The following is a 24,526-nucleotide window of genomic DNA, read 5'->3' on the forward strand; positions in this document are numbered from 1 at the left end:
GCGGGTAAGGGTAATGGAGGACAGTTAGATTCTTAAAGTGTATGTGGGGTCCAGAGAGAGAGAGAGAATTGATGATGAGGATGATGGCTGTGGTCGTCATCTGATTTGAGATTTTCCATCTCCTCATCTTTTGCGCGGGAAAATAGGTGTCTAGGGGTATTATGGGAATTTCGACGCCGGGCGTAAGGAAATTATATAGTAGAGTACTACTGAGTATTACGTGGTGTTTTGTGTTTTTGGTTAAAAAAAAAAAATGGGGGACCGCACCGAAAAGTGGTCCGAGGCAAAGACGACACTATTGGCCGTTGGGAACACCATCATGGATAAGCATCCATCATCATATGTTATGATATCCATGTCATACCCATACACCCATCATAACTCTCCCTGCTCCCCTCTTTCTTTTTTACTTTTTCTTTATGTTTATTTATTCAACTAAAACAAAAGATAAATTACTGGTCTCTAGAAAAAACCACACAGGAACCAATTAACCTCTTTTTAGATGCAGCGAAATTTGAGAAAAGGAGGCGCAGGAGCAGGAATATATGAAATTAAAAATTGCAATATTTTTATAGGAAACATGAGCTAGCTTGCCAAGTAGAGAGTACATTTGCTTTATTACAAACAATAGGTCAATAGCAACATAAATGGGTATATAGAAGAGAAATTTTGGGAAGGAGGGGTTTGTGTTGAGGTCCACACCACATGGATCCGAATGCATTGATAGATAGATGAATTATGAATATATGGTTGCAATGCAAAACAAGAAGGAGAACCAACTATGTCAGCTGCAGTTGCCAGCATTGACATCACCCTGCTACTGTGCTTGCATTATCAGCTACATAATTTGGATTTGTTCCAACATTCAGGACTGCTTTGTCTCTTGCTCTGTTTTCTAATGATGTTTGTAACCGTCACACAACTTCAGTTTGCTTTCAAAACTGCTCCAACCACGCCTCTTCATGAGTTTCTATATCCATCAGAGGAAAACAAACTGAATTATGTGATCAATATTCTGCTTAGTTTACTTAATTAATCGATGGCTTGCTATGTTATAATAACAAACTAATAAGTTGGTTCATGGGTTTGCTTTGAGTATTTATGCCGAGATGGTTGTCAGAATAAATAAATCTTTGTTGAAAAATTTATTGATCAGGTAAGTGTTGCACATCTAATTTCCATAACAAGATATCTTTGTTTATTTGGTAGGTATATAATATAACTGAAGTAAAAGCTTGATTTTCAGGATCTGTTGTGCATTACTTCATTTGTCTTCAGTCTGTTATGATTTATGACTTATTCCTAATCTTGATGTAATTAATTCCTCCGATCCAAGGTGGTATTACTCTTAAAACCTCAATTTCTCTATTTGCCACTTTGGTTCATATATATATAGACAGAAAATCTTACTATTTACCATCAATCACCTGTTTTTTTTTTTTAACAAAATCATCTTTCCTTCTGCTTCTTTTAGGCTGGCTGTCTTGGGCTTCCTTTCTTTATATTTATTTTGGGTCTGTTCCTACCTTGTATGTTGTATCTTATCAAACTTTTTTATTTTGTCCAAAACAAAAATTATTGAGCTTAATTTGGAATTTATATTTTTTGGGCCTAATACCCCGTTGCTAAACCCAAAAAGATATCAAACCATAGTGTTTTTTCTTTTTTTTTTTTTTCCAGTGAGAAGTTCAAAACAAATATTTAGTACTCTCATTTTTATTCCCAACTGTTAAGCTATTTGGACTGTTGTCTAACATTAAGAACAGAGCCCAAAACGTAAATTAAATTGAGTGTTGAGTTTCAGGAAAACCCAATCCAAACGTTGTTTACCCAGACCAAAACCAACAATGAATATATTGTTCAGCAATAAGGGAAAAAAGGAAACACCAAAAAAAATAAGGGAAAAAAGAAGGGCAAACGCTTACATTTTTATATGATTTTTAAATATATATATATTTAAGATTTAATTTTCACCAAAAGTTCACATTCTATCCACCAAACTAAAGAAACTATATTGAAATTATTCTCCTCATTTTAAAAATAAACTTACATTTACATAAATTTATTGATAAAATGTAAATTAACAATTTTTTAAAAGTAAAATATACTTTTTGTCTCTAATATTTTTAAAAAAATTGAATAATATTTTTAAAATTTAATTTAGGTTTAATTATTTTGCAGGTCTTTATAGTTTTATCGAATTTTTAATTAGACTCTATACATTTTTTATTTTTAATTACAATCCTATATCATTTATTTTTTTTAATTAAGTCTCTGTTGACATTAAACGTCAAAAAATATTAGTGAATTATAAATTTGTTGTTATAAGGGATGAGTTGGATGCCTATTAATATTTGGGCGGCTTAGTTTCTCAATAACAAAAGGCTTTAACGAAATTTGAAAAATCAAAGTAGAATATGTGTATAAATAGGAGGTTAAACCTCCGTTAATAACACACACAAAAACAACAAGAAATAAAATAATTCTCCCTCTTTCTTTATGTTACAACTATTTTGAATATTCCTTTCTCTCACACTCTTTATAATATTAGTAAATATATTGATCATCTCTATTAAGGCTGAAAATAATGTATCGCAGGAGAATAAAGCCAAAGTCGTTATCTTGACGAATGATTGAAAAACGAATATCTCACAATAAAAGATCCTGCAGATCTGTGAAAAGACCTTAAAGAAAGGTATAATCATTAAAAGACGGTGATACTTCCTCAAACCCAATATGAATGGACGCACTTGCATCTACATGATTTTAAATCTATAAATGAATATAATTCAGTAATATTTCGAATCACCTCACGAATGAAATTATGTGGAGAAAAGATAACTGATAATGACATGTTGGAAAAAACATTCTCGACTTTTCATGCCTCGAATGTGCTCCTGTAGTAGCAGTATCAAGAAAAAGGATTTAAAAAATCTTCTGAGTTAATTTCTTGCCTTCTTGTTACTGAACGCAACAATGAATTACTTTTAAGAAATCATGAAGCGAGTCCAGCTGGCGCCGCCCTATTTCTTGAAGCAAATGCGGCAAATTATAACCCCAAAAGAGGTAAATGGCAAGGTTTTAGTAACCAGAAAAATTATGGAAGGAAGAAGAATTATGTTCACAAGAAAGGATCTCACCAGAAGTGGGATAAAGAAAGAAATTCTGGGCAAAATAAATCAACAGAAGATAAATATTTTCGTTGTGGTGGAAAGGGCCATTGGTCGCGTACCTGTCGTACCCCAAGGCACCTAGTCGATCTTTATCAAGCATCTTTGAAAAAGGATGACAAAGGAAAGGAAACAAATTTTGTTTCAAATGATGCTGAAAATTTCACCACTCATTGTGATGTATCTGATTTCTTTGAGGATCCTGAAGGAAATAGTGACCATTTGATCAATGATGGAATAGTTTAATATGTGAGTTTGTTAAATACTCATGTAAATAAATAATGAACTTATTGTTAAGTTTTATTTTCTATGCATTTGAATTTCAAGTATGATGAAATATTTATAATTTCAAAATTACTGAAAGTCCCAAGATAATAACAATAAAATTTTTAGTATATACTATACTTCTTAGAAAAATATTTTCAATCAAGAAAATAATTTTACTTCGCAAATATTTCTACTCATTTTATTATTATTTGTCTTTGAAGAGCATGGCAAGGACATATAGTGAAAATATTTGCCTTTCGAATAGTGCAAGTTTGCACACCATTCTCAAATATAATATATACTTTACTCATCTTGTGCCAAAAGAAGAATATGTTAATACTATTATTGGATCAAGCAATGTGATAGAAAGCTACGGAAGAGTTATAATTTTATTTCCCGAAGGAACAAAGTTCATAATAAATAATGTACTATTATCTACTAAGTCTATAAGAAACTTATTGAGTTTCAAAGATATTCGCCAAAATTGATATCATATTGAAACAATGAATGAGGGAAGTCATGAGTACTTATGTATCACAACTCATGATTTAAATAAAATGGTTATATTAGAAAAGTTACCCTCACTTTCATCTGGTTATATTATACCAAAATTAGTGCAATTGAATTACATGCCATTGTAAATCAGAAGTTTACTAGTCCAAATGAATTTATAACTTGGCATGATCAACTGGGTCATCCAAGAACAACCATGATACGGAGAATTATTGAAAATTCCCATGGACATTTACTAAAGAACCAAAAGATTCTTAAATTTAGTGAATTTTGTTGTGCTGCCTGTTCTCAGGGAAAGTTAATTTTAAGGCCATCACCAGTAAAGATTGGATTTGAATCCCCTGAATTCCTAGAAAGGATTCAAGACGATATATGTGGATCCTTTAGATATTTTATAGTTCTAATAGACGCGTCTTCGAGATTGTCACATGTGTGCTTATTGTCTTCTCGCAACCTGGCGTTTGCGATATTACTTGCTTAAATTATTCGATTAAAAGCACAGTTTCCAGAAAATCCAATTAAAGCAATTCGTCTTGATAATATTGGTGAATTTACTTCCTAAATCTTTGATACTTATTGTATGGCTAACGAAATAAGTGTTGAACATCTAGTAGCTCTTGTTCACACACAAAATGGGTTAGTAGAATCACTTATTAAACACCTCCAATAAATTGCTAGACCCTTACTTATGAGGACAAATCTCTCAATCTCGACTTGGAGGCATGCTATTTTACATGCCGCGACACTTATCCGTGTGAGGCCAACAAGTTATCATCAGTTCTCTCCTATGCAATTATCAGCCAAATGTTTCCCATTTAAGAATATTTGGGTGTGCAATATATGTTCTCATTGCACTACCTTCTCACACCAAAATGAGACCCCAAAGAAAATTGGAGATATATGTTGGATATGATTCTCCCTCTATAGTAAGGTATTTTAAGATACAAACTATGGATGTATTTAAAGCCCGATTTGAGGGTCATTTTGATGAATCAAAATTTCTAATATTAGGAGGAGAGAATAAGCTTCCTGAAAATGAACTTAATTGGAATGCATAATCCTTGATGCATTTGGATCCTCGATCAGGGCAATGTGAACTAGAAGTTCAAAAGATTATACATTTGCAAAGAATAGCAAATGAATTGCCTAATGCATTCTCCGATACAAAGAGGATAACCAAATCTTATATACCAGAAAAAAATTCTCCAATTCGAATTGATGTCCCAATCGAAGCCACTGAAACAAATTCACGCCAGAAGCTGGTAGGCCTGTCAGTTCCAAAGACAAAATTTTTTGAAAAAGAAATGAGGTAAATACTATTTCTGTTGAAAAAGGCATAGTAAAAACACCTATAGTTGTCCAAAATTTTGATATAGTTTTAACGCCAAAAGACGTTCAGGTATCGAAAAATTATGAAAACGACGAGATCTCAATAAATTTTGTCTATGCAGGAAAGAAATAGAACCGAAATAAGACAATTGTCAATGAAATATTTGCATATAATGTGGCATTAAATATCATGCATGGAAGTAAGGATCTTGAGCCAAGAACAGTCGAAGAATGTCGACAAATGAATGATTGGCCAAAATGGAAAGAAGCCATGAAAGCTGAATTAGACTCACTTGCAAAACATGAAGTCTTTGGACCTGTAGTCCGTATACCAAAAGATGTAAAACCTGTTGGATACAGATGGGTATTTGTGAGAAAATAAAATGATAAAAATGAAGTTGTACGCTACAAAGCTCGACTTGTAGCACAAGATTTTTCACAAAGTTCCGGTATAGATTATGAAGAGACATATTCCTCTGTAGTAGATGTAATAATATTACGTTATTTGGTCAGTTTATCCGCATATCATAAACTACATATGCATTTAATGGATATGATAACAGCCTACTTATACGGCTCATTAGATCATGATATCTATATGAAAGTCCCTGAAGGACTAAAGATATCTAAACCACCTAATGAATATTCGCAGGGGTTATACTCAGTCAAATTGCAAAGATTTTTATATGGTCTAAAGCAATCTGGACGAATGTGGTATAATCATCTTACTGAGTATCTGGCAAAAAACGGATCAAGAATGATGATATCTGCCCATGTATTTTCATAAAGAAATCTGCATCTGGATTCATTATAATTGCTGTGTACGATGATGATCTAAATATCATTGGAACTCTTGAGGAGATTCCAAAGATTATAAAAACTCTAAAAAAAGAGTTTGAGATGAAAGATCTTGAAAAGACTAAATTTTGTCTCGGCCTGCAGATTGAGCATACAAAAAATGGAATCTTTATTCATCAAACAACAACCACAAAAAAGATATTTAAGAGATTCTATATGGATAAGTCACATCCATTAAGTATCCCAATGATCGTAAGGTTTTTGAATGTGGAAAATGATCAATTTCGTTCTAAAGAAGAAAATGAAGATATCTTGGCCCTGAAGTAACATATCTTAGGGTCATTGGAGTGCTAATGTATCTTGCTAATAATACACGACCTGACATATCATGTGAGGTAAATTTTCTAGCAAGGTATAGTTCCTCTCCAACCAGAAGACATTGGAATGGAATCAAACAAATCTTTCGATATCTTCATGGAACGGTAGGTATGGGATTATTTTATCCATATGAATCTAAGTCACAAATAGTTGGCTATATTGATGCTGGATACTTGTCTGATCCACACAAAGGAAGATCTCAAACAGGATATCTATTCACATATGGTGGTACAGCTATATCATGGAGGTCTACAAAACAGACGATAGCAGCAACCTCCTCTAATCATGCTGAAATACTAGTGATACATGAAGCAAATCGCGAGTGTGTTTGGCTCAAGAGTTTGATTCAATATATTCTATCATAATGTGGACTGATTGATCAAAAGATAGCTCCAACTGTCCTGTTTGAAGATAATACAACATGCATTGCTCAATTTAAGGGTTGATACATCAAAGGTGATAGAACAAAGCATATTTCTTCCAAATTCTTATTCATTCATAATCTTCAAAATCAAGGGCAATTGATGTCCAACAGATCTGCTCAAACGATAATCTGGCAAATTTATTTACAAAGTCACTCCCAAAATCTTCTTTTAAAAGATTGGTACATGAGATTGGGATACACCGATTTCAAGATATTAAATAATATCGGTAAGAGGGAGAGACTGTACTCTTTTTTCCTTGGTTAGATTTTTTTCCATTGAATTTTTTTTGACAATCTTTTTAATGAGACAGTCCCATAAAAAAGGATATTGTACTTTTTTTCCTTCTTTAAAGTTTTTTTTCCATTGGATTTTTCTTTAATAAGGTTTTAACGAGGCATAATCCTAAATGGTCATCCAAGGGGAGTATTGTGATAAGGGATGAGTTGGATGCCCATTAATACTTGGGCGGCTTAGTTTCTCAATAACACAAGGCTTTAATGAAGTTTGAAAAATCAAAACCTAATATGTGTATAAATAGGAGGTTAAGCCTCCGTTAATAACACCCACAAAAATAACAAGCAATAAAACAATTCTCCCTCTTTCTTTATGTTACAACTATTCTGAATATTTCTCTCTCTCACTCTTTATAATATTAGTAAATATATTAATCATTTCTATTATATTAAGATAGTAATTATCGTGAATATTGTTATCTAATTATATTTCTTTATTTTATATTTATATCTTCCTTAATTATTTATTTCACAACAAAATTTATTTATTTAACATACTCTATACTTATAATATGGCTCATATGAATTGAGAATTCCTCTCCTGAATATTTTTCTCTTTTTTTTTCACCGTCTTTAAAATAATACGTAGATATATAGATCTAAGCTAAGAAAACTCTCTTCTCTCTTTGCGATATTCTATACGAAGGAGTCTCAACCTCAAAGAAAGAAAACACCTATATTTCTGCAGAAAAATAATAACCGTATTCTCTTCATCTTCTACCTCCATATGTATCTCTATTTCTATCTTCATCTTCTACTTTTACTTGTTTTTGTTCTTTTTATGCTTGTTTTTCATTTTTGTATATACAATTTTTTTTCTCTTTTGTGTGCTTTTACTTGTATTTTTCTGTTGATCACAAACTCCATTTTTAGTCTCTAATATATTGAATTTCTTTACTTATTAAATTTCTAGAAGAATTATATTTGTCAAAATAATCGAACACTCTTTAATTTTACCTGAAATCAGATGATCTTCATCAAAATCATCGAACCACCTTTCTTTGATGGAGTCTTATTCCTAAAACTGCGTTTGCCATTAATTTTTTCTCCTCTTACAATTTGTTCTTTTATACCAAACAAAAAGAAATTCAAAACTATTTCAAAAAATCTAATCAATTATATAAAAAATATTTTTTTTAAATAACAAAAACAAATAAATTCATATCAAATTAAGTCATCAATCTTTTATATGAATTGCGATTTTGTGAATTTATCCTAGATAAAGATTCAAATGACATCATTTATAGTGATATCTTACTTTTAATTTTTAAATATTTATTTTTTGATAGAATATTCTCTTAATTTATTTTAGACTTTTTTTATAGTAAAAACTTAATTAAAAAAATTTAAAAGGTATAAAAAAAATCTAAAAATTATAAAAAATTAATTAAAATTTAATAAAATTATAAAGATTCACAAAATAATTAAATTTTAATTTATTTTAATTTTATCTTCTAATATTTCAAATATGTTTCAATAATACTCTTAAAAATGAACACAGCTAATCTGACTATTGTGTGTGGATATGTCACTCAAATGTGACATAAAATTGAGTCATTAGCGTAAAATTGTCACGTTATATATTATCTCACCCAAATATATAATTGAAATATATTAAAATATTAAAGATAAAATTAAAACAAAATGTAAACGATAGAAATAAAAAAATATTTACTATTCAACAAATATTTTTATAAATAAAATCATATTGATCATATATTTAAAATATATCAAATTTATTGAGATTTATTTTAATATACTTTTTTTTTGTTAAAAATAAAAATTTGATAATTATCACGTATATACTTCGTTACGCGAAATATTTTTAGATTAGGATTGTGTCGGTTTATTTGTTATGCTTCAGTTCGATTTAATTTTATTTAAATATTTAAAATTTTAAAATTATAAAAATCTTAATTTAAAACTAGATAAATATAATTTAAATAGAAAATATCATCGTGTTCCCATATAGCACGTTGGTATTTACTTTTAAATTTTTAAAAAAGGTTCATTTAAATTATATTTATCGTAATTTTAATTTAAAAATTGTGTAATTTTCAAATTTTAAATCATGAATTTTTTTTTTTTACAACTGAATAATTTAAATCACAATAATGCAAACTAAAATCGTTCATTTGATTTTAGAAAGAAATTAACTATCTGAAAAATTTAAATTAAATTTTTTTATTTAAATTTAAGATCAATATAATTTATTCATTTTTAAATTTTAAAAATAAACAACGAACATACTATATTAGCTACATTATATTTTTTTTGTTGAAAATTTATGTGTAATTAATTTCATGTGAAGTTGATTATAGTTGGGGTTTTTTTTTACCAAAGATAAGGAACTCAAACCCACGACTTCTTAAATAAGTACGAGGAGATTATGCCATTTAAGATATAACTCATTGATTTTAAATATTGTTTTAACTGTATTTGAGTTTTCACCTATATAAATACTATATTTATATTCAATTATGGGGCGCGCTACACATCCATGTAACCATGTAACCAAGTTGGCCCAATCCCAAATAGAATCACACACATTAATGAGAGTGAAAACACGCATATACTCATTTACTTCTTCTTCTTCTTGAACAAAGTAAAAAGAGGCCTCCGAACTGAACAACATTCATTTGGTGAACCGAAATCACAAAAGCCACCGAATCAAACAGTGTACATGTGGTGAATAAATGGTGATCAACTTTCAATCAACAAGAATAGTATTTCTCCATGCAAAAGAAGTACTGAACAGAGTAACAACTAATTTCAAGCCCTAGTTACACTATCCACTAAACTGAAGAAGAAGAAGAAGAACCTACGAGCACAAATTTAAAAGAATAAGGAAGAGGAGGAGGAGGAGGAGATAGAGGAGGAGAAATACTATTCTTGTTGATTAAAAGTTGATCACCATTTCTTCAGTACATGTACATTGTTCGGTTCGGTGGCCCTTGTGATTTTGGTTCACCAAATAAATGTTGTTCGGTTCGGTGGCCTCCTTTTACTTTGTTCAATGTTTAAGAATATTGTGATAGCATGCAGCAATCATCCCCTAGCTGTCTCAACGTAATAATCTCATTCAACTGATTTGAAGTTGAATCATTCATTGTTTCCATTCATAAGTGTAGATCGAAGAAGAAAACGAAGAAGAAGAAGAACGACATAGCTTATTACGTTGAATTCAATGCAGATCAATAATGAAGAATGCGACCAGAGAAGAAAAACTTGAATAGATGAAAACGACGAATTTTATTAAGTAGGAGAAGGAGAAGGAGAAGGAGGATGAGGAAGATGAGGAAGATGAGGAGAAATACTATTCTTGTTAATTGAAAGTTGATCATCATTTATTCACCACATGTACATTGTTCGGTTCGGTGGCCTTTGTGATTTCGGTTCACCAAATGAATGTTGTTCGGTTTGGTGGCCTCCTTTTATTTTGTTCAATGTTTAAGTTATTGTGATAGCATGCAGCAATCATTCCCTAGCTGTCTCAATGTAATAACCTCATTCAACTTATTTGAAGTTGAATCATTCATTGTTTCCATTCAGAAGTGTAGATCGAAGAAGAAAACAAAGAAGAAGAAGAACGACGGAGCTTATCACGTTGAATTCAATGCAGATCAATAATGAAGAATGCGAGTAGAGAAGAAAAACGCGAACAGATGAAAACGACAAATTTTATTAGGTAGAAGAAGAAGAAGAAGAAAGAGGAGGAAAACACGATACGTTATATGAGGTTCGTGTATAACAAACGACTGTTGGGTGGGAGAACGCGTGTGTGGAGGAAGTTACTTGGATATATAACATCCATGTATTTTTTACATGGACGTAGAGCTTTTCCCTTCAATTAAAATAACTCCCAATTCAGGCTTGTTTTGGTAAAGTTTTTTGAAGAAGTGCTTATGGTTTGTATAAAAGCCGAAACTGTTCATTTTGTGTTTGGTAAATCAAAAAGACCATGTACTTTGTGTTTGCAATTTTTAAAAGATGGATATTTTTGAAAGCACCTAAGATAGAGCTTTTTAAAATTGGCTTGTATTTTTCAAAATTTAAGAACCTAATATAACCTTATATGTTAACTAATTTTTGAATTTAATGCTTGTATTTATGTGTATTTTTAAATTCTAAAAGTTATTTTACCAAATACAATTATTGTTGTTTGTGTTTATTTAAAATTATGTTTAATTTGATTATCAAATATAATTACTATAACTTTTAAAATATTATCTTTTAAAAATTAATTTTTATAAACTATTTTGAAAGATAAAAATTTTACTAAACTACACTTCAGTGTGACTGAGCACGTTATATAAAAACACATGATTTATTTATTTATTACTTTAAATTAATAATTTTATAATTTTAAGATTTTAAATTATGTAAATAAAATTAAATTAAAATTAAAAATTAAATTAATAAATATAAGTCGTAATAAATTATATCCAATTTTACTCGTATATGAATATTCAAGATGTCTCTCCATATATCTTGTTTATTGACTTTATTCAGTAATTAAAAGTTATTTATTATTTAAAGAATGTTCTGTGATTATGTAAAATATTTTAAGTATTGTCAGTAATTAAAATAAAAATAATTATTTAATTTATATGAAGAACTCATCTTAATATACAATATAAATAAAAATAAAAAGTTAACAGAGGAGGTGGAATCGGTGGAGCAAGTTGTGCGCATAGATAGGTACAAACCGAATCACATGCGAATTGCAAAATTGCAGCAGGAGCGGATCGGCCGCATCCGAAAACTCAAAATCAAATCAAAATGCTCTTGTTGCTTTCGTATTCATTGGATTTGACTCTTGTTCAACTGCAAACCCTGTTTTTATCTTTTATCTTTATCCTATCCTATTCTCCCTTGCTTTCACACTTCTCACACACACACTCTCCTTCAATTCAATTTAATTCAACACATAATTGGAAAGTACTTATCCACCCCGACTCATCTCCAAACCTTTTACCTCCCAACGAATTTACATACAAAAACAAATCATCCCACATTAACGCTTTCTCTTACTTTTTCTTTTTCTTTCTTTTTTTCAGAGTCATACATATTCCCATAATAATTGACCCCAAATCCAACAACAATGATCATAAATCACAAACATAACACATTTGCAGCAAAACAAAGAGAGCAACTGACACAACATAGTGAACTCTGAACATACATTAAACATTATTCTTTTTCTTTTCTTTTGCTTCAATGGTGGATAAGCCAATGAGCAATCACAGAACCCGTTTCCCTTTCTCCATCAACAAGCTCATCTTCTGGTCTCTCATCTCCCTCGCCGTCATCCTCTTCTTCTTCGTCGGATCTCCACCTTCCACCGCCACCACCACCACCTCCTCCTCCCACTCCCGCCGCTCCCTCCGCGGCGGTCCTCAGTGGCAAACATCCGTCATTCGCTCTTCCACGCCGTCAAATCCCAAAGGTCTCCGCGTCCTAGTCACCGGCGCCGCCGGCTTCGTCGGCAGCCATGTCTCAGTGGCACTCAAGCGCCGCGGCGACGGCGTTGTCGGCATCGACAACTTCAACCGCTACTACGACCCATCGTTAAAACGTTCACGCGCCGATCTACTAACGCGTGAGGGCGTGTTCGTCGTGGAAGGCGATATCAACGATTCATCGCTCTTGAAATCGCTCTTCAAGCTCGTGAAGTTCACGCACGTGATGCACCTCGCGGCACAAGCCGGAGTTCGTTACGCCATGAAGAACCCTTCCTCTTACATCCACAGCAACATCGCAGGCTTCGTGAACCTTCTAGAAACTTGCAAGAGCGTGAACCCTCAACCCGCTATAGTCTGGGCTTCTTCAAGCTCCGTTTACGGCCTCAACTCGAAGGTTCCATTCTCCGAGAAAGATCGTACGGACCAACCCGCAAGCTTATACGCCGCAACGAAGAAAGCAGGCGAAGAAATCGCGCACACTTATAACCATATCTATGGACTTTCCATGACAGGCTTGAGATTCTTCACTGTTTATGGACCTTGGGGGAGGCCTGACATGGCGTATTTCTTCTTCACGAGGGACATTCTGAAGGGGAAACAGATTCAGATATTTGAAGGCGCAGAGCATAGATCGGTGGCGAGGGATTTTACTTACATTGATGATATTGTGAAGGGTTGTTTGGGGGCTTTGGATACTGCTGAGAAGAGCACTGGGAGTGGTGGCAAGAAGAGTGGGCCTGCGCAGCTGCGGATTTTTAATCTTGGAAATACTGCTCCGGTGCCGGTTGGGAAGCTGGTGAGTATTCTGGAGAAGTTGTTGAAGGTTCATGCCAAGAAGAAGGTTGTGGCTATGCCTAGAAATGGGGATGTTCCTTTTACACATGCTGATATAAGTTTGGCCAAGAAAGAGATTGGGTATAAGCCTGGTACCGATTTGGAGAAGGGTTTGAACAAGTTTGTGACTTGGTATTTGGCTTATTATTCTAATGAATCTGGGAAGAAAGATAGGCTAAGTTCTTGGTGATGTCAATTTGAATCATTTTCTTTGGTAAATTTCAACTCAATTCAATTTGATTCAATTCATTTTTATTCCAATTAGGTCTCGAATATCATGTGTTTTATTGTTGTTGTTAAATTTAATTTGGCCACTCAATTGACTGAAATTTCATCAAGTGCCTGCACTATTTTGCAGGGGAATTCTACTTTTGTATTCATTTTTCGCTGTCTATAGTTGTACACTCACAATAATGTGGATTCAGTTCTATAGTTCTGTGCAGGTACTCTTAAACCTTTAATTATGCAAATTAGAGTTTTAGTCGTGAGGTTACGGTTCTAGGGAAGTCAGTTATTGGGGAAATTTGGAAGTTATCATCTGGCCTTAACATGAAGCTGTCAATTCGTCAAAAGATACTATGAATATGGTGATTACAGTAATAGGCTGAATTACTATTTTATTTCCTAATTTTGTTTTAGAGGTGTTTAATAATATTTCTTTTGTAAAGAAAGTGTATTATCTATTATTACCATTTTACTTATTAATGTCTCGTGTGCTTCTCCTTAACTGTTGTTACTACTTTTGAAGAGATTAATATTTTTTTGTTTTGTGTAATTATTAACCTTATAGTTGTATAACCAAGTTGGATTGATCTAATCCGCATAAGCAAGTATTAGATATTTGAATCCCGTTATAGGCATTATACCATGGTAAACCCAAAAAAACCTTATTGTTGTTAATATAGTTTTATACGAGACATTTTTGTTGAATATTATCTTCAAAATTCTGACGCAATTTTGTATTCTTCGGGTCGCAATCGGCAAGAGTTGATTGTTTACTTTTTAAACATCAATGGCATGCTGGAGTTGAATGAATCAAATTGTTTTCATTTATTTTTTTCACTTTATTTAATGAACCAACAGGAACAGGAATATATTAGTAATTTACTTCTCCCATTCTATTTTTGTTTCCTTTGCTTGTTGTGTAGATATCATATCATATCCCTTGGATATCTCATTGCAACACTGTATTCTGTGAGAATTTGATATGTTTAAAAATAGTAAAATGCAGGTTCTCTTTCTGTTAGGCTCATCTCTGACCAACCTTTTTACCTGACATGAAATCAAAGTTTATACAAGCACGTATGTGAGAACAGAATTAGCAGTCTAAAATGGGGAGAATTCTGATTTGCATGCGTCCACATTTCACAGACCACAGATTGAGACCCAAAGAATGGTTAGGCTTGTGTCATTAAATGGGGACAAGAAACAAGAATCATATCTCGATCTAGATTTTTTTTTATAAATTTTTTGTGTTTTTGACTTTTCCTCTATTCTGGTTTAGATGCCATTCTTTGGATGCTGGAGCTCACATGATGCAACTACTTTCTGCTGCATGCTGAGTTGGATTCATATGCATAATGCATATTACTCGTTTTCACATGTTTCATATTTGGGATTAAAAAGAACAAGGAGTAAAAATAATGAATTCATATGGTTATTTTAAAAGTGATCTTACTGAAAATAAAATTAGGTAAACGAAAGTTAAGAAATATTTCCTGGAATGTTGGTCAATTTTTGCATAATTTAATTGCAACCTATGTTGAGGACTACATTACAATTAGTAAGTTGTATGGGGTTAAACATTCTACCCCATTTTTTTTTTGTTCTCAACTTTCTAGATTGTACATATTGGAAGTAAAAAACTAAAAAAAGCAGCATAGGTTGTGAGTGTCTCAGGAAGCCAACAAAAAAACAAGTGAGATTTAATGTTACAAGCAAGAGAAAGAGACTCCATCAGCATTCTTGCTGCAGGAAGATCCTTAATTAGGGCTATGGGATTAATAATTATATTAGTTGTGTACGATGAAGACATTAATATAAAGAGGATACATTCAAAATTTAAAGTACAGAAAAGTAGTAACAATATAGTTATAAATTTAATATATAGTTTTATCTTTCTAGCTCCATATTCACAGCATAAGCTCTGTTTCTCCGAGGATTCATAGTCACAAGAAAAAAAAAAAAGTGCAGCTAAGTGTAGTCTCGCGTTAACACAGGTCGATCGGAAAGAGTCACACCCAAAGAGGATAACGTGGACGGTCTAACCTGATAATTGTATTAGTAGTTGATTTCACTGAGAAAGGGAAAAATTTTACTGGTGAAAAAACTTCAACTGAATCAAGTTTCAGTGATGATAACATTTATACCATGGCCTGACCTGCATGGTTTCTAAGGTAGCGTTTATTTTGAGCTACAGAGACTGAGACTCAATATCATGTTTGTTGATTTAGAGATTGGTACTAAAATTTTTATGGAAAAGTCTAGGGGGTCAGCAGTTTTATTGAATTTTGGCCAGCATGTAACCAGCAGAAAAAGGTGAGCCATTGGATGAAATCTCACACCAATCTCACACTATCAAATCATCATTGATGGCTAGTTGATGGCTAACAATTACAAAAATTGCTGGCTCCTAGCATTGCTCAATTTTTATTTCTATCTCTAAAACTGAGATTCATTATCATGTTTGTTGGTTCAAAGACTGCTACTAAAATTTCAATTTCTATCTCCAAAATTTCACTATTTCAGTACTTGCAAAAAGTAGGGATACAGGAGACTAAAATTTTTAGAGATAGAAACTGTAACTTTAATAACATTTTATACCTAAATTACTTTCATTTCAATTAATTAATTTCAATTTTACCCTGCAAATTAAATTAGAGTTTCATTCTTGTTTCAATTTTTGTCTCCCATTTTTGCACTAATAAGATTTATTTCAATCTCTATCTCTTAATATCTGTCTCTATCTCTCCACCAAACGCTACTTAAGTTACACCAGTAATGTTCATATTTCAATCAGTACAAATGTCATGTCAAAGTAGTCATCTCCTATCCTGTTTATATAAAGATTACGAATAAGAAAAAAATTTCAATGGACACAAATTTAACGTATTATTCTTTGAAACAATAAAAAAAAAGGGTTAGTAGAATCTATGAATAGTAGCCATCGTCGTTTGAGTAAAATTTGCGGGAGTCATTTTTATCAATAATATTATTTACACACCAAAATTAATCATCATATATTTATATATAGATATATGTGTAATTTAATTTATTTATAATATATAATATCTATTCTATTTTAATAATTAATTTTAGTGTATATCTAACGTAGTTGTAATTTTGTCGTGTGTCAGCTATAGCTTGGAATGTGGAGATTCTGCATGCTGATTTCGATGCCTCTTATGGCAGTAATTTTAGTGGTGGATTCCGAATTAGAATGTTCCTTGAGGAACAAAGAAAACCACTTGGTTCTGTATGATGCTCTGCCCAAGCTTCCTTGCTATTTAGTGCCACAGTATTTCCTTCAATCTTATATATAAAATATTATTAGAAATTATCTGTGAAAGTTTTATCATGATTTCATTATTTAGAGAATTTTTCTTTCTTATACACTTCATTACTTGACCTTGATGTAGCATTTAAATGAGCTGAAATCCTTACCAAGGTACATGAACTAATTGTTAATATTTTTGTTATGAGTCAAGTGATGTTTAATAGGATTTTCTTTTTTCCCTTTTAACTGCGGGTTTCAGGGCAGGTTCAGCTATTCTTCGTTTTCTAGTTACAAAATAGAGTAATTATGGGTAGTAAAAAATTTCCAGACCGAAACATTCATTCCTAACAAAAAATTATTAGATTTTACTTTTTCAGTTGTTGTATCGTAAGATAAATATAAATAGGTCACTTCATTAGTTTTCATCCATTAACGGGGATCCAACAAATGGTCGTTAAGTAGTTAACATATTCGTCACGATGTAACATTTCAAGCCAGCAAAAAATAAGTCTATACCTAAAGTTGAAAAAGGAAAATGTTAGATGAATAAATTATTTTTATAATTAATTTCAGTAAAGTGTTTTTAGTGTTTTTTTTAATTGATTTTTATTATGTCAATAAAATATTAGATCAATTTGGTTAAAGTTGATTATCAAAAATAAAAAATTTGGTAGGTGAGAAAAACCAGGAATGAAAAGTTAATCAATTGAAAAAAAAAATGTGAGGTCACTAAAGAGTAAATAAAACAGAAAAAGAGCGGTTGTGTGGCTGATATAAGATGTAGAAGAAACAAAATAGTCACACAATTAATTCAGTTTGGATATTCAGACTTAAAACGTATAAATTTGAGCGTAGTAGAATGTATTGTCCTCCAAATTTTACTGAAAAGAAAGTTAGTTACAGTCAATTAATGGCCATGAACATTTCTCGTGGTGCTCCGATAAAATAAAGTAAAAATTCAAAAGTACAAATAACCAAAAAAGAAGAAAATAAGTTGCACAATTATATATGAATGATGTCAAGCATCGGCAATGGTGACTTCAACCTCAACGCTAGGTTCAATGGTGATTGAGGTAACCTGCTTAACGACATCTGGAGAGGATAGCTGTATGGTCAATAACCCTCTTGTGCACACGTAGCTCACATCTATCACATGTGTTTGCACCTTAGAATTAAATAAAACACCAATGTAACATCTATTTATTTATTTATTTATTATATCTTATTAATTTTATAATTAAAATAGATTATATATTATTTTATATTATAAATAAGATTTTTTTAAATTAAAAGTCGTTTCATTTCTTTCTCTTTTTTATTTTATTTTTTATTCATTTTATTTTTATATATATTATAATTAATAATTAATTATAAATTTTACAATCAAAATATACAATATACATAATATTTTTAATTATAATTGAAATTAAAATTTTAAAACAAAAATTAAAATATAATTATACTATATTACTAATTTAACAATTAAATTATGTCATATGACACTCTTTCATTATAATTAAGATAAAATTTTCTATTTCAAAATTAATAAACTTTCTCTTTCTATTATCTTTTCTATTTCGCTTTTTTCTTCTATTTTTCTTCATCTTTTTTATTCTATATTTTATTATTTATATTACTAACTACTCTAATAAAAATATCAAAAATATCTTTTTATGATAATTATTTGTTTAAAAAATATGACTTATTTATTTTGTCACTATTTTATCAATTTTTAGTAAATTAAAAGTGATTTGATATTTAATGGTTTGAGAGTGAAATTTACTTTTCTTGCAAATATCAGTTTCAGAAAATGCATCAAAAAATTCTTTCGATTGGACAAAATAATAAAAGAAAATGTGAAAGAAAAGCAGAGTAAATTTAAAAATAAATTGACTGAAATTGAACTAAATGGCATCGAACTTAAATAAAAGCGATAATTTGCCTTCAACAAAATCAAAGGACTTTTGAAATCGAAAACAAAGTACTGAATCTTAAAAGAAAATGGAAAAAGTAAATATTGCTCGAAAAGTAAATTTGCATAAAAATAAATATTACAAGAAATTTAAAAGACGTAAAAAGAATTTTACAGAAAAAAAACTTTTGACAGAATCAGAAATTCGCAGAAGATGTGAGTGTGCAAGAGTATTTCCTGTTAAGAAATTTCAATCTTTCTTCCTTCAATCTTCCACCTATTTAAAGAAGTCTTCGACCAATCAGATTTGAATGTAACACCCACGTGCATTAATTTATGAGTAACTGTTCCCGCTCTTTTTGTATGTGGGTAACCGCCAACAATTAGCTCTAAATGTTCCTTTCCTTCGATCAGGTTTATCGATTGACTTCTACCTTTTGTCTTCGACGAATTCTTCTCAATAAAGATTACATTTTCGAAAAAATATTTACTGTACCTCGACTTTGGAAATTTTTACGTAACTTAACTTCATCAGAAGAATCACTTCTAACACAAGAAAAACTTTCAATAGAAGTAAAACTATTTAAATAATAGTCTAAGTTACCTAGATAATTCGACATAACTTATTTTTTAGTCATGGCAAGACACTTTCGAATTATTAACCACCAAGAACTAATTACTCCCAACTAGTAGGAGAAAAATCGAGCTTCGGTTGTCGAAGCTTCACATTCAGACCCTCTGAATTAAGAAAGCAATCCTCATAATTGTAGGAATTGAACACCCTGTCGACATTAAGTGGTTTTAGTTTTTCATTGTAAACCTAGAAATTAACATGTAGCTGTTTCACATATAAGCTCGAGTCTACTTTGATCACTTCAGGTTTTTCTTTATCAATCCAAAAAAGAATACTTTGATGCACAGTCAAAAGTACAACTCCAAAACCATGAATCCAATCTCTTCCTAGTATAGTATTATAACTAGCTCTTAAAGACACCACCACAAAAATAGTGTTCTAATTTGAGAATTCCACTTGCATTTAAAGAGTTACTAGCTCCTTTGCAGGAGTTGATACATCGCTATGGTGGAGACCAAATCATCAGCATGTTTTTAGAAGTTGTATTTAATTTTGTTTATTTTTCCTAATTTTAATTATCATTATATATTATCTATTTAATATATTTATTTTATTTAATTTTATTAAATATATTTATAATTTAATATATAAAATATTATATATATATATTCATAAAAAGCAATATTTTCTATTTTAATAATTCTAATATTATATTTTATTAATATATTAGAATATATATATTTTATATGTACAAAAATATACAATAACTTTTGTCAACATCCTTTCTGACAATAAACTAATTAGTGTCCTTCCATCGACCAAGATTTTGTTGACACATATACCACTCATATAAGCAGTAACATGTAACAAACGAAGATGAGATTTTTTATTTTTTCGTTGACCTTTGAAAATATTCCGTCTCATCTTCAGGTCGAATGAAGGCAAAAGCCTCTTCATCCTCCACATCATAATCTTCACTTGGATTTCCTTCATAGTCTCCCAAATATTCAGTGGGGATAATTGAAATAGTATTTACCATCTTTTCATCACCTTCCTCAAAATACTCCTCATCTAGGTCGACATCTTTCTCTTTGTCATCAATTGGGGCCATAACCATAGCTTTGCCCTTTTCGATTTTAGCTGGTGACGAAATTCCTTTAAGAACCATCTCTCCATCAGAAGAAAAGACAACTCGAAAATGAATAGAAGGAGTTGCTCCCTTATTCTTATTATTCGATGGCTCTCTTTGCCCTATTTGACGTCAACTTCTTCCTCCTCGATTTTTTCTGACTCTTCCTCGAAGATACGGATAACGGACACGATAAAAACCTTGATGACCTCTCTGAGAAAAACGCCTATATTATGCATCTCGATTGCAAAACTCCTGACAATTTGAACCTATTGCACACCCAAAGCCTGAGAACGATTGGTCAGAGGAGGAAAGTTCCTTTGAGGGGCACCAGAACTTTGTCCCTCTTATGTTCGAGGAGGTTGCCTTTGTCGAACTTGCTTTTCCTTATGAGCTAACTCTTTTTTTATTCTTTTTTTCGAATATTGCTGCAGCATCAGCATCAAACACAACATTACATCAAGGACAAAAAGATACATATCGATCCTTTAACTTTTGTTGTATCAAGAATTCCAACAACCCTTTGCCAGCACCAGGATATACTACTCGAGAATTAGATTCGAAGTCCCCCAAAGCAGTATCGAACGCATAGGAAAAACTAACCATATTAACCCTTTAGAGAGGGCTCTACAAAATTTGCGCCAGCATCGAAGGGATTAGAATCAACCTTCATATCCTTTTTTCCATTATCAAACTTCAACCTCCCTTCCATGATCGCTTCTTGAATCAAGTCCCTAAAATGAACACAATTATTAGTTGATGGCTTGTTGCTTGATGAAACTTGCAATAAGGTTTTTCGTTTAAATCTTTTGTCGAAAGTAATGTTTTGCCCTCAAACAAAATCAACTGTTTATCTTTAAGCAACACATAAAATATATGGTCGGATTTTAAAATATCAAAACTATATTTCTTTCCACTCTTAAGTTTTTTACCATTAGATCCATTAACATTTGTTATTTTCTTAAGTAAAGAACATACATAAGGTGGTCCTTTCTTTAATTCAGCCAAATCAACTTCAGGAAATTTGATATCAGATTCCTCACTTGAGGATTTCATTTCGACATATGAAACCTTTTCTTTTCGAGAGAAAACTCGAGTTTTCAACCTCTTTTCATTTTTTAATTTCTCCGTTTCCTTCTGGAGAATCTCTACCCAATGTACTCTTTCTGACAGGTGAACCAAATCAGGAATATGAACATTAAGTAATTTTCGACGCATATAAAAGCCTAAGCCCATGATGGCTATTTTAACTACTTCATTTTTAGGAAGATATATATAACACCGACTTCGAGTATTTTTAAAATGGATCATGAAGTCATCAATCGATTCTCCATCTTCACGCTTTAAAGCCACCTAGTCAGTTATAGCCACGTTCAACTCTCCTCTAAAGAATTGAGCATGAAAAGCACTCTCTAATTGTGTCCAAGTTCCAATCAAATTAGGCCAAAGATTAGAAAACCAAGTGAATGCATTATTTGTCAAAGAATAAGGAAAAAGCTACATCTTTAAATTTTCATCATCCGCTAAGTTTTCTATCTCGACCATGTATCGAGTAATATGCTTAGTAGTCGATTCACCAACTTCTCCTGCAAATTTTGTACTATCTTAGGATTTTTTACTTCCCTAGGCACCTCTGTCGCTTGTACAGCAGCAGGAAAAGCATAAACAAAATATGGTTGATTCATAAAATTCACATTGAATCCAACCTTAGTACATCCTCCACAATTCTAGTCACCTAGTATCTCTCACTATGCTGATTAATTCTCATTCGAGCCAATACATCATCTGCATTTCGATCTTGATGAACAATTCAGGGATTATCTCTCTCAAAATATATTTCATTTCCCAAGTTTCTAGGCCTCTCATCTTCTTGATTCATTTGCAGATTTTGATCTCCTTCATCATAATCAACAATTCGAACAATTCTCTCCACTTATCTAGCAAGACGCTCGAATTTTGTTTCATGATCAGCCATCACAGGGTTTAAAATTGTAGTCATCTGCTGGATCAATAAATTGACCAAATCATTATGACTTTTATCGACATGTTGTCGAAAAGAAGCCATCAAATTAGAAGCATTCGATGTGGAATCCAATTGATAATCTCAAAAAAACTCATAATACAATGGAGGCCCTTGGTTATCACCAAAACTTGACAAATTCCCAAATCTTGGAGGGGGCATAACCAGGTGGAGTATAACATAGAGGAAGGCCATATGGTGGCCAACCAACAGTTACTGGCAATTGCGTTATAGGAATCCGCGAACGTAAATTTCGTCCACTGCTCCACACTAGAGGATTAGTAACTGCTATATTCTCCTCAATTGTACTTTTTTCCATACGCGATGACATTTTTGTCGAAATCAATGCAACCACAGCAACATTATTGCTTGCAGATGATTCCAAATTAGTATTAGAAACTTCTTCTACCATTCGAATAACCGTGTCAGTTCTAAGTTACATGCACTAGATCAATTCAGAACACTTTCTAAAACACTTAATTTTCAAAATTTTTCTATCGGGCGTGCTGATGCGGTATTTTACAACCCACAATTAACCGGCAAGTGCACCGGGTCGTACCAAGTAATACCTTACATGAGTAAAGGTCGATCCCACGAGAATTGATGGATTAAGCAACAATAGTGTTTGATAGGATTAGTTAGACAAACAGAAAAGTGTTTGGAAGTTCAAAGAGCATTAAATAGTGAATTAAGAATATTAAAGACAGATAGATAAATAAGTTGGGAATAAAATATAGAGAAAACAGTTAAGGTTTCAGAGTTATCTATTTTTCCGGATTAACTTTTCTTACTAACTAATTTAATCATGCAAGATTTAATTCATGGCAAGCTATATGTGACTAGACCCTAATTCCTTAGACCTTCCTAGTCTCCTCTAAAATTCATTAACTGCCAATTCCTTTATCAATTAATTCCAATTAGAGGGTGATGATCAATTTCTAGTTTATATGACAAAAGAATCCTAATTATCCAAAAATAAGGGGATTATATGTCACGTATCCCGTTAAATACAAACAATTAGAAATTCAGTATAATATGTTTTCAAGCTGTTGTTCAAGTAAAGAGTTTTTCCAAGTTTTACAAGAACTCAATTAGAACATGGGTCATACTTCCGTTCCACCCTATTCATAAAATAAAGAGCGAAAATAATTATTGAAATATAAATCAAAACATGAATTAAAATAGAAAAATAATAGTATTAATCCATACAATAGACAAAGCTCCTAACCTTAACAGTGGATGTTTAGTTGCTCATGGAATGCGGAATGTAAATTTGTATAGAATTCCCTAATTGAATCCCCCTTTTCGAACCTCCCAATAGAAAAGAAGCCTCCCCTTTTTATAACTAATCCTAATTAATTTAAAATCTAATTTTTAAAATTAAAATAATATATTTTCCTATTTTAAAATCAAATTTGAATTTAAATCAAAATTAACTAACTACTCCGCGTCTTATAACGTGGGGACCACTTGGCTTCACTGGATCCGTGTCTTACTTGGGTGCTAAAATGGGGCCCAGAAATCACCCCAGCGTTTTCTGCACGTGGCGCGTACACGTCTGTCACGCGTATGCGTCGATGGTCTTTTTCGCAAGTCACGCAGACGCGTCGGTCACGCGCACGCGTTGCTGTGAAAATCTTCAAATCATACGTCCGCGTCAGTCACGCGCACGCGTCTCTGTGGAAAGCTCCAAATCACGCGTATGCATCGCTCCTCGCTGCCATCTCTTTTGATTCTTAAGCTGCAGAAACTCCATCAAATATAGTCGAATGCTACCTAAAATAAACAAAATTGCAAAAGGCTCAAAGTAGCATCCATAGTGGCTAAAATATAATTAATTCTTGATTAAACTCAACAAATTAGATGCAAATTCACTAGGAAAAGATAGAAAGGATGCTCACGCATCACAACACCAAACTTAAA

General features: G+C 31.9%; 1 protein-coding gene across 2 annotated transcripts; it reads left to right on the forward strand.

The window, feature by feature from the left end:
* The first annotated feature begins 11,847 nt into the window (after nucleotides 1-11,847).
* On the forward strand, nucleotides 11,848-15,186 carry LOC112789476 (UDP-glucuronate 4-epimerase 2). 2 transcript variants are annotated; one of them, XR_011879535.1, is made up of 3 exons: nucleotides 11,848-13,686; nucleotides 14,694-14,868; nucleotides 14,977-15,186. XR_011879535.1 is itself a non-coding variant. In XM_025831393.3 (2 exons), the coding sequence occupies exon 1, from the start codon at nucleotides 12,394-12,396 to the stop codon at nucleotides 13,660-13,662; it is 1,269 nt and encodes a 422-aa protein (XP_025687178.1). In that variant the 5' UTR covers nucleotides 11,848-12,393; the 3' UTR covers nucleotides 13,663-13,686; nucleotides 13,831-14,177. The 2 variants fall into 2 exon arrangements, 1 of the variants encoding a protein (XP_025687178.1); XM_025831393.3 differs by lacking the exons at nucleotides 14,694-14,868; nucleotides 14,977-15,186 and adding an exon at nucleotides 13,831-14,177.
* Nucleotides 15,187-24,526: the final 9,340 nt, after the last annotated feature.

This window comes from Arachis hypogaea, chromosome 3 (assembly GCF_003086295.3).
Source record: "Arachis hypogaea cultivar Tifrunner chromosome 3, arahy.Tifrunner.gnm2.J5K5, whole genome shotgun sequence".
Lineage (NCBI taxonomy): Eukaryota > Viridiplantae > Streptophyta > Magnoliopsida > Fabales > Fabaceae > Arachis > Arachis hypogaea.